The 13,761-nt window shown below is 44.1% G+C and overlaps 1 protein-coding gene across 3 annotated transcripts in view; it reads left to right on the plus strand.

The window, feature by feature from the left end:
- The window catches only part of MAN1B1 (mannosidase alpha class 1B member 1), a 144,034-nt gene that overhangs the window by 114,225 nt on the left and 16,048 nt on the right, over nt 1-13,761 (plus strand). For all 3 annotated transcript variants that reach the window (XM_068124690.2, XM_068124691.2, XM_078783432.1), the window contains 2 exons: nt 1,437-1,631; nt 1,913-2,044. In XM_068124690.2, the coding sequence (XP_067980791.2) occupies nt 1,437-1,631; nt 1,913-2,044 (327 nt within the window). The remainder of the gene's footprint in view (nt 1-1,436; nt 1,632-1,912; nt 2,045-13,761) is intronic.

The raw sequence follows: 13,761 nt of genomic DNA on the forward strand, positions 1-13,761 counted from the left end.
GCGATTGCGATTTTATGACGGGTTCGACGATATGTTCGGCCCAAAAAGCATGGAAATCAAAATGGCGGTGTGAAGTCAGCCGTCATACGCCGTAATGACATCACAGACGTAATCACATCACACCACCCCTGTCATGTGACCAGATCCTCGGGTCTGATCGGTGAACGTTTGTGAGGGACATACATACATACATACATACATACAGACAGGCAGTCAAACACTGTTCTAGACAGCTTTTCCCTTTGGGCTTTGCTGTAAAAATTGGAATACTTTTTTTCTTTTCTTTAAAAAAAAAAAAATTTATGTATCCAATTTAAAAAAAAAAAAGTGGTGCTTTTAACAAGATTTGCTTGCGTGATGGTCACAAATTGCATTTAGGCCAGCACTATGAGAATGGTTAAAAAAAAGGTGGCCCCGGAAGGAGAAGCTTTTCGGCACCCACTTGCGATATGTGAACTTTTAGGCACCTACCAGAACAGGTCATAGTTTTCGTGTGCCCAAGCAGCTCCAGAGACTGAACTTCACACAGGCATTGACCACCGAAAATATATAACAGTATTTACTAGCTGGTCTTTTGGAGGGATGACAGTGTGCGAATAAGGGTCTTTCTTGCATGAAAATATGCTGTTGTTTTGTTTTTATTTTTTTTGTTTTGTTGTTTTGTTTACAGAGGTGACTCCTGCAACTCCACTTGTTACCTCCGCCACCGAAGGTGGATGGAGGTTATGTTTTCACCCCTGTCTGTCTGTTTGTCTTTGTTTGTGAACAGGATATCTCATAAAGTTGTGGACAGATTCGGACGGAATTTGGTGGAGAGGTTGGATATGTGACACGGACGAAATGATTCGATTTTGGGGAAAGATCCTAATCCGGAACCGGATACAAAACTTTTTAAATTTATTTTGTGATACTTCACCATTGACTTATTCAGCCAAAAACGATATGCAGCAAGATATTTTAAAAAGTTGTCGACGACTTATGACTCAACTTGGTGGATTGGTTGGGGAAGTGACGTCAACAAGCCGATTAGGTTTTGGTTCAGGCCCAAGTGCAGATCTGACCTATCAGTGGGATACAAAACGTAAACTGTTCAGCCTGGTGGAGGTATGCTCTCTACCGAGTGCCGTTCTAATTTCATCTAAATTTATGAGCCTTAAGAGGATGAAATATGTTCTTGGATGTAATTGATTTGCACACCAACTTTACTTGTATTTTCTTGATCTTTACCATCAGCCAGTGCTTTAACCTTCACAACGTCGATTTTTGAGATATTTTATGAGTGGTATTGAAAATCTTTAGGGGGTAAGTGTGTACATTTCTGAGTGCATACCTTTTCTAACTTCCAGGTAAAACTGCATTTCTCAATGGATAATGTTGGTTGAATTCTTGCTGATCAACATCAGAGCTGCCACAATGTTTTCCAATCCTGTCTCCAGGACCATCTGGTGTGCTTCCTGCCGGGCACGCTGGCATTGGGCACACGTCACGGTCTTGATCCCTCACACCTGCAATTGGCTGAGAAACTTGCCAACACGTGCTACCAGATGTACCGCCAAACAGAAACTGGTCTGAGTGCAGAAATATCTTACTTTAACACGCAAAGTGATGCAAAGCAAGATATCTCCATTAAGGTGGGCTTAATGGAAAAGATTAATGTTATGCTAACCACAGGAGATTTGCTATTATCCTATACCTTTGCTCGTGCATGACATGTAAATATAATAACGAGAACTTTCTTTTTATTTTGTTTCGATTAACTTGCAACTTGGACTGTTCCATACAAGATTTTCAGACTTGCATTTGTAAAAAAAAGAAGTTGAATTTGATTTGGCTATTGCCTGTCTTCTTGTTTTTCTTTACAATAATCATATTCATAAATCCTCATTTGTTGCCATTGTCATGTTGTTTACAGCCCGCTGATAAGCATAACTTACTAAGGCCAGAAACAGTCGAAAGCCTCTTTTATCTTTACTGGATCACTGGTAACCATAAGTACCAGGATTGGGGCTGGGACATACTACAGAGCATCAACCTTCACACCAAGGCAAGTTCTTCAAATAGATTTCCTGCTTTTTCTGCTTGCTTTGTTTTCTTTCTTTTGTGTGCGTGTGGGCTGGCGTGCGTACGTGCGTAAGCGAAGGACCGAATTCTAATTTGGTGTGTGGGTGCAACCCACGTCAAAATCCAAGATGGCCACCGCCATGTATGTCTGAACCTTGTGAGCGGAATATCTTGAAAAATAAACGAACTACTAACTTCTAATCTGGTGTTTGGGTGTATCTACGCATAAGGAAGAACTCTCTTGAAAATTGGGTCGCCACGTCAAAATCCAAGATGGCCGCCGCCATGTATGTCTGAACCTTGTGAGCGGAATATCTCGAAAAATAAGCGAAGTACCAACTTCTAATCTGGTGTGTGGGTGTATCTAGGCATAAGGGAGAACGCTATTGAAAATTGGTCGCCAAGTCAAACTCCAAGATGGCCGCCTTGCATCTTCCACTTTGTCAACTCGCATCACTTCACCGACGGGGGACCTAGGCGTAACGCTTGTTTTCTTTCTTTTTGTTGGTGCTTTGTGAATTTGCTTTTTTTTGGATTCTGCTTCAATTATGCCTTCCCTTTTGCAATTTGTCTGCTCATTCTCAGAAGCTTTTGTGAGAACTTCTATCTCCCTAACAATTATTTTGTGGAAGCCAGCACCTGTTTGCCAATTACACTTGCTAAAATTCCAGCTGTGTACTGCAGGATATTACTTTACTTCTTAATTCCCGACCTCTTTAGCATTTATTGTTTGATTGGCTCATACTTTGTGCTAGGTGGGTTTCATGTACAATTACAAAATACCAAGATAGTTTGTCTTTTGGGTTTCATGTATACAGCAATACCCCGGCCTACGTCATTAATTGGTTCCATAAGCCATGACGCAACTCGGTTTTTGACGTAAACCGGGCGTAATGCCTTAAAATGAAGACAAACACCGTAAAACTAGAGTAAATAACTGGAGGAGGCTGCGGCTTCGCCTTGAATCTTTGCCGCTCCCCGTCGGGAGTCCCTCCGTTGTTTTCTGTCGGTCGGGTCTTCTCCTCGAACAGGGCGACCGGCACGGATGTGTCGACCGTGAGCTGGCTTGTGTGCCGAGTGGCTCCGCGGCCCGCTTCACCACGGCGTGCTTTACCCAACGTGTCCGAGCAGTTTCACCGGTGGTCATGTCGTGTCGTCTGTGACGAACGAACGAACGAGCTCAGGGTTCCGTGAACCCAGCCGCCCCGGGGATCGACCCTCTCCTCCTAGTCGTAGCCGTGCCCGGTCTTTCCTCGAGCGGCCGAAGTTGCTTGCTTCTTTTTGTAGGTGTGCCCCGTCTTTCCTCGAGCGGCCGAAGTTGCTTGCTTCTTTTTTTTTTGGACGATGCAATATACGCAGAAACGACGACGTACAGGCAGGCATTTGCAAATCCATGCACATGTGCACATGCACACGTCGATCGGTTCATCGACGCTGGATGCCGGCGAGGTGCCCGATGAGGCACCACGGCTCGTGGCATGACACGGTCACGGTCGTCCGAGCCGGCATCGTCGTCATGTTTCGCCGTTGCCACGTTGCGTTGGTTGTTTTACACAGTAAAGGAACCTTTACACAGTAAAGGAATAATCACAAAAATAACAGCGAAAGGCAAAGCAAGCACGCGACCACAGCACAGGACAAAAATGCATATGGCGTCGCCTTTGTTTTGAATGAGAACCAGCAGCTACGCGTACGTATATGTACGTACATTTTTTTATATATTTTAATGTGCTTTTTATTGTATTTTAAATAGTTTTTTGAGCTTCTTTTATTGTTAATTTTTATGTACTATTTCATTTATTTTAAATATTTTTTTCACGTCCTGTTATGATGTTGGAGTGACGTAAAGTCGCACATAATGACGTTCGCTGAACTGAAATTTACTCTAGAAGAGTGGCGTAAAGTCGGATTTGACGTAGGTCGAAATGGCATAAAACGGGGTATTGCTGTATATGGAACAAATATTATGACTTTATTTACAGCAGGAAGGCGCAGAGGTACGCACACTCGCCTCTGTCTTGCCTGGGTTAAAAATCTCAACCCAGCTATAAACTGTTGTCTTGCATTTCACAGACAGGGTGATTCATCGTTGTGTGTGCCGTCCCTCGGATGGACGTTAAACTAGGTGATCGTTAAATATCCCACCGTGTCATTCGCAAAGAGTAGGCAAGCTATCGCAGGCACCATGAACAAATTCCAAATTGCTGTCCTAGTAAGGGCATTTTATGAGATATTTCACAAATCTTAACTAAATTGTTACCAAAAAATTTCTTCACCAATATGTTTGTAAAGGTGTGTAATAACATGTGTTAAAATGTTGAAGTTCAACTCCCGTGGGAAACCCAGAAAAAAAGCTGTTGAATTCGGGTACCGAAAAATTATTTTCGAGAATTTTTATTTTTTTTAATCGGCCCTTAAGTAACTTATGAGGGGTCAAATAAGGGTTTTTCATGATTCTGAGTTGATTGTTAACATTTATATTTTCACTTTTACATTTACACACAAAGTAGCTTTTATTTCACATACATATATAATACTCAAGAGTTATTTCTCATTCACAATGTCAGAAGTTTCAACAGTCATTGTCTATGTCTTCTTCAGACTCAACATCATGACTGCAGTTTCTGCATGTAATGCCATTACAGACTCCACAGGCCGAGATGCACGTGACCCCATTCTTCTTGCAGCTGCATCGCCGGTTGCTGCAATCTCCATGACAATTACAGCTCGTGAACTGCAATAGCTCCTCAGGAGCCGTGGGGTCCAGTGTTGGAACTGGCTCATACCCATGCACACCTATTGTCCATCCATAGTCACTGGGGTTCAGAGACATGCTCTGTAGAAGGCAGGCCTTTGTAAGCAGGCAAAGTTTATAGTTCCTTCATGAGTTGACAGTACAGCCGTGCGCCCTTGGCATACTGATGATGGCCTGCAGCGGCAAAGATGTGAAGCATCTTGGTAACGATGCAGGACAGATGCCCATTGTGGTCTGCAAGTCGCTCGGTTCTGATAAAGACCTTGATCACATCTACCATGTGGTGGTACTCCACCCAGAGTGCAGGTGTTCTTCCTCCTTTTGCGAGTCGTTTGAAGGTTTCTTCAAACCTTTGCTCAAACACTGGCACTACTGGGTCTGAGTGTCTGGCTCCCATCTTCCCATCAGCCACCTTCTCCATGAAGGTCTTCATGTCACCACGCTCCTCCTCAGTGAAGGCAAGTTTCATGATGTGTTGATAGATGGCTGCATCGATGAGGAGGTGAACACGGATTGCCTTGTCAAAACATCCTCCATCCATGATGTGGTTGGCTGTCGTACTTCCAGGATAGATCAACTGGATCACATCTAGTAGTCCAGAATCTTCCATGATGTTACCCATTGATCCAAGATAAGACTTCAGCAGGTGAAAACCACCCAACCTTGGAATGACGGGTAGATTTGCCTGCTTTATTATATTCACAGCCTTCAGCCAAATCGGAAGATCAAAGGTCACTATAGCGACCCCAGCGTGCCGTATGCACTCTTTCAGAGTGGTGAAGATGGTGTTGAGGTCATTAGGGTCTCCTTCAATAACTGGGAGGAACTCGATCTGTGTGCTCTGCTTTGCATCATTAGCATGGATTCTCTTCATCCAGCCATTCCAGTTGGAGTGTGGGAACTCAGGATCGTTGGCTTTGATCACCCACCCCGCTGCCCAGAGTGTGTCACCTGGAGTGAGGAGTGGCTGATCATGAGCCAGGGAGGAGGAAAGCTCAGCGAGGGGGAGAAACATGATCGTGTTCGTTCCTATCTGTTTCCTGTTCGTAAATGGAATAATCTTTACTTCAGTTCCTCTCAGGATCTTAGCTTTGTCGAGTGCCTTCAACTTCACCCGGGGGAAAGCTGCTGTTGTCTGTGGATCTGGCAAAGGTGGTGCCGGAGAGGTGACTTCGATCCAACCCATTGAGTGAAAGGGAGTGTTTCCGTGAATAGAGACAATGTTTAAATCTATATTGTCTCCAACAAACTGAGTGACTGCATTGTTTGTTTCCCCAACCTCCATAAAGACCACCTGATCATTACTTGACAATTCACTTTCACTGGCTGGCACTTTGGCTGTCATCACTGATTGATCCTCAAGCGCAGCATCAACCGCAACCTCATCATTGATCTGTTCATCGGTTTCCTCCACAATGGTGTCAAGAGTGCCAGAAGTATCTGGAACATCATCTCCACTCCTACTATTAAGGAAGCGGTATTTGTGGTTTTGTGTCTCCGTGTAAGACTCAGTGTATCCCAGCCGGTGGAACTTGTTGAGCATCCATTTTGACCCAAATCTATGATCAAGTTGTATGGCAAGCCCCATTTGGTGTGGCAATACTCCAGACCGAGGTCGACAGGCCTTAATAAAATTCTGCCCCCAAACGGCAACTCTTTCATCTGTCTTGACAATCGGTCTCAAGAACATCTGAAGGCTTGCAGGAACAAGTGTCAGCTGACTATCGATGTCAGTCATACTGTGTGTGGTGGGGTATGACTTTGGACCTAAATCAATCAAGGCAATATCATTGGATATGAACTTGAGTGCCGTCTTTATGATCTGAGTCTTCTCATCTCCATGGTCAAGATTAGCATGATGCTCTCGCAGAATATTGTCGGTGCCATCTTTGAGACAGAGTATATCTGCCCTTCTTTCCTGTGTTGTGAAATACAAGGTGTCTTCGTATTTCTCTAGAAGTTTTATCTTTAGCCAATGCTTTGAATAAGAAAGGCTCTTCTCTGGTGACTGATCAAACTCCTGCAGCTTTTCATGGACTTGGTCCATGTTCATTACCCCATGCTCTAATTCTGAGTCTAACCATTCGCAGAATTCAATAAAAACTGCCTCTCGCTCCTCATCAATACTCCTCTGTCCTCTCTTCCTTTTTCCTTCCTCATCAGTCTTGGACAAACTGTCACCTCTCGCAAACATAAGTTTGCATCGCAAATGGTACAGTGTTTCTTCTGCTACCAAGTCGTTGATCCCTTCCAGGCGTCCAGTGACTTCAGTGCCCCAGTCATCCCCGCGACTCCGTGCTGTCTTCAGCAAGCTTGCCTTCAGTGTATCTGCAGTCAAATTATCTGGCACTCTGTATTTCTTTCTAGCTTGTGCTGGATTATTTTTGTAGAGCTGGGCTGGTTGGTTGCAAAGAATGCATACATCCTTATACAGGAGGTCAACTGACTGTGATCTTCTAGAACTGCAGCCAGTTGATGAACTGAACTCACAAGTAGTGCGTCTTCTTTTCAACTTTGATGACTCTTTCTCTGCCTTTGATGCTTGAGCTGACTTCTTGGTGGTTGCAACAAAGTTGTTGTACAGATCATTTTTACACTACTGGTGGTACCTCAGTTTTCCTTCCCTTTGAGCCTCCTTCATACGTTCCACAACAGTAACATTTTCGACAGTTTCTGCTTGTTTCAATAAAGTTGAGTATCCCTTTGGAGTTGCCTGTATGAGCCTTTCAGCTGGTGTATCCGAGCGTGCACAGATGAAGCAATTGAGCACAGGTGGAGTAACGTCTTCATCCATATTGCTAGACTCCATGTCCTGCAAAGTAGAAAATGAGATATATTTTGAAATTATTTTTCCACAAAGGAATGTCTGTGGTGAAATATAAATGTTAACAATCAACTCAGAATCATGAAAAACCCTTATTTGACCCCTCATAAGTTACTTAAGGGCCGATTAAAAAAAATAAAAATTCTCGAAAATAATTTTTCGGTACCCGAATTCAACAGCTTTTTTTCTGGGTTTCCCACGGGAGTTGACCTTCAACATTTTAACACATGTTATTACACACCTTTACAAACATATTGGTGAAGAAATTTTTTGGTAACAATTTAGTTAACAGATTTTCATATGTTTCCCTTACTATCCTGACTTCCTGTGTCATGAAAAAGCACTTTTTGCCACTTTTTGCCAATTCCAAATTCCTGCCCAGACTTCGTGTGTCAAAGTGTTGACCTGCTCAGAATTGTAACCATAGCTAAGAAACTGCTTTTGTAGAACCGACGCTCTGTACATGATGATGATGATAACTTTACTGTTTTTTTGCAATGAGTATATGTTTCTTTGTTTTGCTTTTTGCCACCACTTTTTGCCATTCATTCATTTGTGAGCTTGCATTTTGGATACCTTTCTCTCAGGGCCATAGTTATGCTGCTGCTGCTGCAGTTCCTCATGAAGGTTGTGGCAGAAATTTGGGGAAAAAAAAAAGTGTGCCCGAAATACCATGCCTACTGTTTATCAAACGACACTGGGATATTTAACATCCATAAACTAATGGTAACAGATGGATTCCCAAGTTGAAGTCCACCATGGGATAGCACTCATTGATGCAACATGCTGCCTGCAAAGCACTAATCTGACAGTTTATAATCAGATGGCCTCTGGTAGCTTTTACCTGATGCAGTGTTTGAGATTTGTGGAGTAACTGTTGAAGGCTAAGTTCTGTGTTGGTCTCCTTTGTTTTTGATCTGTGTTTCTTTCTCTTCGACATCTTTCATTAGCCTTTTTGATAATGTTTTGGTAATTAATTGATTAATGACAGAGAGGGGCGCAGTATTGAAGGTGTGGCAAGGATATTTCAAACATCTGTTGAACTGGGAAGGAAGCAATGGCGAGCTGGAGCTCCTGAGTTATGTGAAGGGGAAAGTGTATTGGTGGAGATCTCGGAAGAGGAAGTGCGGAAGGCATTGAAGAGGACGAAAAAGGAAAGAGTGCCAGGCATTGATGAGGTGTGTACAGAGATAACAATTTCAGCGGAGGAAGTAGGAGTCAGGTGGATGAATAGGTTGTTGAATGTATGTATGAGAGATGGGTCAATTCTGGAGAAGTGAAGGACAGGGTTAATAGTGCCAATATGGAAGGGGAAGGCGGATGTTCAAGATCGGGGGATGTACTGGGGCATTACATTCCTTTGTCATGTCATGAAGGTGCTGGAGAGGGTTCTGGGTGGGAGGATAAAGACGAGTGTGGAGAAGGAGAGCAGAGAAGAGCAGCAGAGGATTAGAAAGGGGAGGGGAACGACAGATGGGATGTTTGCGCTGAGCCAGCTGGTGGAGAAGAGGTTGGAGGTGCAAGGTGAAACGTCATTGGGATTGGTGGATCTGAAGGTCTACAACACTGTCCTGAGAGATGGTGATGGCGACACTGAGATGGATGGGAGTGCCTGAGGCAGAAGTTAGGTTGGTGGAAGGGAATGTACAAGGCAATGAAGGGAACAGTTTTGATTGGTCCTGGGATGTCGAGGGAATTTAATGTGAACATCAGTTTAAGGGAGGGAAGCACTCTCAGCACACCTGTTTATCATGGTGATTGAGATGGTAAGCAGGAAGGTTAAAATTGAAGGATATTCTGGGGAGGATATTGGATGTGGACGATCCGTTTTTTGTGGTGGAGAGTGGGTGGGAAATACTGGAAGTACTGGGGGAGTGGAAGGAGGCATTTGAGAAACATGGGCTGAAAATAAACATTGAGAAAATGGAGGTGATGTGGGTTGGGCAGCAGAAAAAATTAATGAATATCAATTTGGAGAGGAAGGAGGTCAGACCAGGAAATAGGTTTGAGTATCTGGGTAGAACAGTGACCGGTTATTGTAAGTCAAAGGCAGGGGTGCAGAGGAGGATTCAGGTGGGTGCGAATGTGTGGATGAGGTTGGAGGGTGTAGGGTGTAATAACAAAACCCCTTGGTAATGGCAGACGGAAATAGTGCCTTCAGAAAGTATTCACACCCCTTGACTTTTCCACATTTTATTGTTAGAGGTTCAATTTAAAATCGATGAAAACCAGATTTTTTTTTTTGGTCACTTATCTGTGCATAATACCCCATAATGTCAAAGTGGAATATATATATTTTTTTTTTGCAAATTTTCCAAAATAATTAGAAATGATAAGGTGAAATTCTTGAGTAAACAAGTATTCAACCCCTTTGCTATGACACACCAAATTACGCTCAGGTGCATCCAATTCCCTTTGATCATCCTTGAGATTGCTCGACAACATAATTAGTATATCTACCTGTGGCCAATTCAATTGATTGGCCATGATTTAGAAAGAAACAGGCATTTATATACTGTATAAGGTCCCACAGTTGACAATGCATGTCAGATCACAAACTCTACCATTAAGTCCAAGGAACTGTGTCTGTAGCACTCCAAGATAGAATTGTGAAGAGCCATATATCTGGGGAAGGGTATAAATTATTTCTAGTGTAGAAAGTTCCTAAGATCACATTGAGTTCCATCATTAGGAAATGGAAAGAATATGGAACTACCCAAACTCTTCCTTCAATGTGGGAAGACTCTCGTGTTCAGGCCGTTGGTGCTCCGATGGTTGGCAGCGAGTGTCCCGGAAGCATTGACGGATAGAGAGTGGCAATCATATGTGTGGGAAGATTGCATGCTCAGTCAGGGTCGCCCAGATAGGTCAGATGGCAGAGCACTGGTACGATTTTTCAGAGGACTTTGGTTCGATTCCTGGTCTGGGCATGTAATTGTCCCACTTATATCAATTTAATTATTAAATTATGTTCATTAATCTAAGTACTATTTATCGTTAATTTATCATTTACCCATTAAATATTTAATTGAGTCAAATTGAATTAAGCTTTGTTAATAATTAAGCTTTTTATACTAAGTCAATGCTCGTGGAGTAGCGAGCACATAGATCATATAATAAAAGGAGCGGCACCCAAGAGGGAGTGAGAGGGAAGCACAACAACATTAGAGAACAGGGACACCAGGAGATCTGTGGAAGGGAGAGGGCTGGGGTGGGGTAAGTGAGATAAACAAGATGACAAGATGGACACGACAAGGACTTTCGGGAAAGAAAACCGAATTTGAAGGAGGTGGAATTGGGATGGATTAACAGGGGTAGAAAAGATCAAGGTTTTGGATAGGGGAAGCTAAGAGATGGTGGTGAAGTTAAGTAATTAAGTTAGTTAAGTTAAGTAATCGAAGTTAAGTAATTGTTCCCATTTGTATTTTCGTTATAACTGTATTTATTTTATGGTGTGTGTACGTATATTGTGTCCCGAGGAAGATTTTCGGTGCAAATCTTTCATACCTGTATTGAAAATCGTGTTAATTCGCGTCGTGTCTTGAGGCCTTGTACAGTGTACAACCTTGAGGCTTTGTTTTTCTCTCAGCGGTCCGTCTTTTGTGCTCCAATAACTTTCGTTCTCTGTTTTCCCAGTCTTTTCACCCCATAGCCTACTTCCTTGTGTAAATCTCAACTCAAAAAAAAACAACAAAAAAACATTTCCTTTTCTGTTCTTATTCCTTGTTCTCATTCGTTTATTCATTCTTATTCGTTCGTTCGTTCTTCGACCACGTGTTTCTCCCCCATTTCCCCAGATAGTTTTCACTGTTATTAACCTTCAATGTTTACACTTTCCCCTCAAGATTTGTATTCCGTCATATATTATAACACCTTTTTCTTCTTCTTCTTTAAAAGGCTGCTTTCGACTTGCTCACCAAATCTATTCATCCCAAAAAAGAATTCCATCTCCTATAGTGCCTTTTTTCTACATTCCCTAAACTCTCCTGCACTCCATCCGCCCTCCAGCAGACTTAAACGTATTTTTAACTCGAAGGTCACAAGAAACTCATTTTGCAATAAATGTTCGTTTCCCATTAATCGTACACTTTCAAAAATCCAATCTCACCCCTCCCCTCCAAATCTTCCCCATAACCCCTCCCCTCCAAATCTTCCCCATCACCCCTCCCCTCCAAATCTTCCCCATCACCCATCCCTTTCAAATCTTCCCCCTTTCCCCTCCCCTCCTAATCCTCCCCATCACCCATCCCCTTCAAATCTCCCTCCTTGCTCCCTCCCTCCTAAACTACCCCCTCACCCCTCCCCTCCAAGACTCCCCCTCGCCCCTCCCCTCCTAGACTCCTCCCTCGCCCCTCCCCTCCTAGACTCCTCCCTCACCCCTCCCCTCCAAATCTTCCCCATCACCCATCCCTTTCAAATCTTCCCCCTTTCCCCTCCCCTCCTAATCCTCCCCATCACCCATCCCCTTCAAATCTCCCTCCTTGCTCCCTTCCCTCCCAAACTCCCCCCTCGCCCCTCCCCTTCAAATCTCCCCACCCTCATTTCTTCTCAATTTCCCCCCTCACTCCCTCTCCTCAAAGCGTCCTCCCCGCTTCTTCCCCCTTCCAACTCTCACTTCCATCTCCCCCAACCTTCTGCCTCGCTCTTCCCCCTCCTCAAATAACACCTCATTGTGCCTCACCCAATCACCATCAACCCTTTTGTCTGCCCCATCCTTCCCTTTCTCTGAGCTATTCTGAAATCTCTGACACACCTTCAACAGCTCTCCCTACCTCTTCCACCTCTTCCACATCTTACCCTACCCCTCCTCCCCCCTGTTCTGTATCCGATGCTCCCCCTTCCTCTTCATTAACGGTATGGACCTCAAACATCCGGGGCCTTCGTTCAAACTTAACTGATCTCTCCATACAGGTTGCTTCTGTCAAACCAGACGTGATCTGCTTAACAGAAACTTTCCTCCTTCATGATGTCTCTGCTTCCTTAGTATCTCTCCCGGGTTACTCCCTCCTCCGGTATGATAGACCTGAGCCTCGTCCTGGAGGTGGGGTTGCTATCTTTATCAAAAACTCTCTTCCTCACTCGCCCTGCACTGCACTCTCTCCCCCTCACCCCCAGGAATACCTCTGGCTACGGCTTCCCCTTCGCTCCCACCTCTTGTTCATATGTGTGTTGTACCGTCCACCAAACAGTGATGACTCCATCTACATCTCGCTGTCTGATAATATGGACCAACTTCTATCTACTCATCCCAACTCTCTCTTCCTCATATGTGGTGATTTCAATTGTCACCATGCCAGTTGGCTGGGTGTGGGTACCTCTCTCACCAGCCATGGCTCCTCAGCAAAGGACTTCTGCGACTCACTGGGACTGACACAATCTGTCAATTTCCCGACCCGGATCTCAGTCAACGGAGCATCTTCTCTTCTGGACTTGGTTATGTCCAGCTTCCCTGAAAATGTCTGCTGCTCTTCTTCTGCTCCAATCGGATCATCTGATCATGTCCTTGTTAAAGTGGACATCTCTCTGACCATTCTCAGGGAGCCTGCTCAGCATCGACGAGTCTGGCATTTCACTCAGGCCAACTGGCACAGTCTTCAAGCAGCCATCAATCATCTGGACTGGTCTCCCATCTCTACCACCTCTGACATCAACTCATCCTGGGAATTCTTCCAAAGTAAATTGCTCTCTCTCATGCACTGATTTATCCCATCTAGTCTTCATTTGTCATACCCTTCCTCCCGTCCATGGTACACGGAATCTTGTGGTGAGGCTGTTGCCCAGAAACAACTTGCCTTCGTCTCCTGGAAAGCAAATCCAACGGAAGGAAATCTCATTTCCTTTCACAAAGACTGAAACAAGTGTGTGTCCACCCTCAGGAGAGCCAGGAAACAATATCTCTCTGTTCTCAAGACCGAACTCTCTTATCTCCAAATCTTCCAAATCCTGGTGGCGTCTGGTCAAATCTGTTTCTGGTGTTTGTTCCCCCTACATCCCCTCCCTTACCTCAAACGGCTACACAGCTGACTCCGCCCATGAAAAAGCTGAATGCCTCAACTCTGTGTTTGCCTCTAAATCTTGTGTCCCAAACCCATCCCTCTCTGTACCCACCATACCCAGTCGT

This window comes from Myxine glutinosa, chromosome 8, assembly GCF_964187855.1.
Source record: "Myxine glutinosa chromosome 8, kmMyxGlut1.1, whole genome shotgun sequence".
Taxonomy (NCBI): domain Eukaryota; kingdom Metazoa; phylum Chordata; class Myxini; order Myxiniformes; family Myxinidae; genus Myxine; species Myxine glutinosa.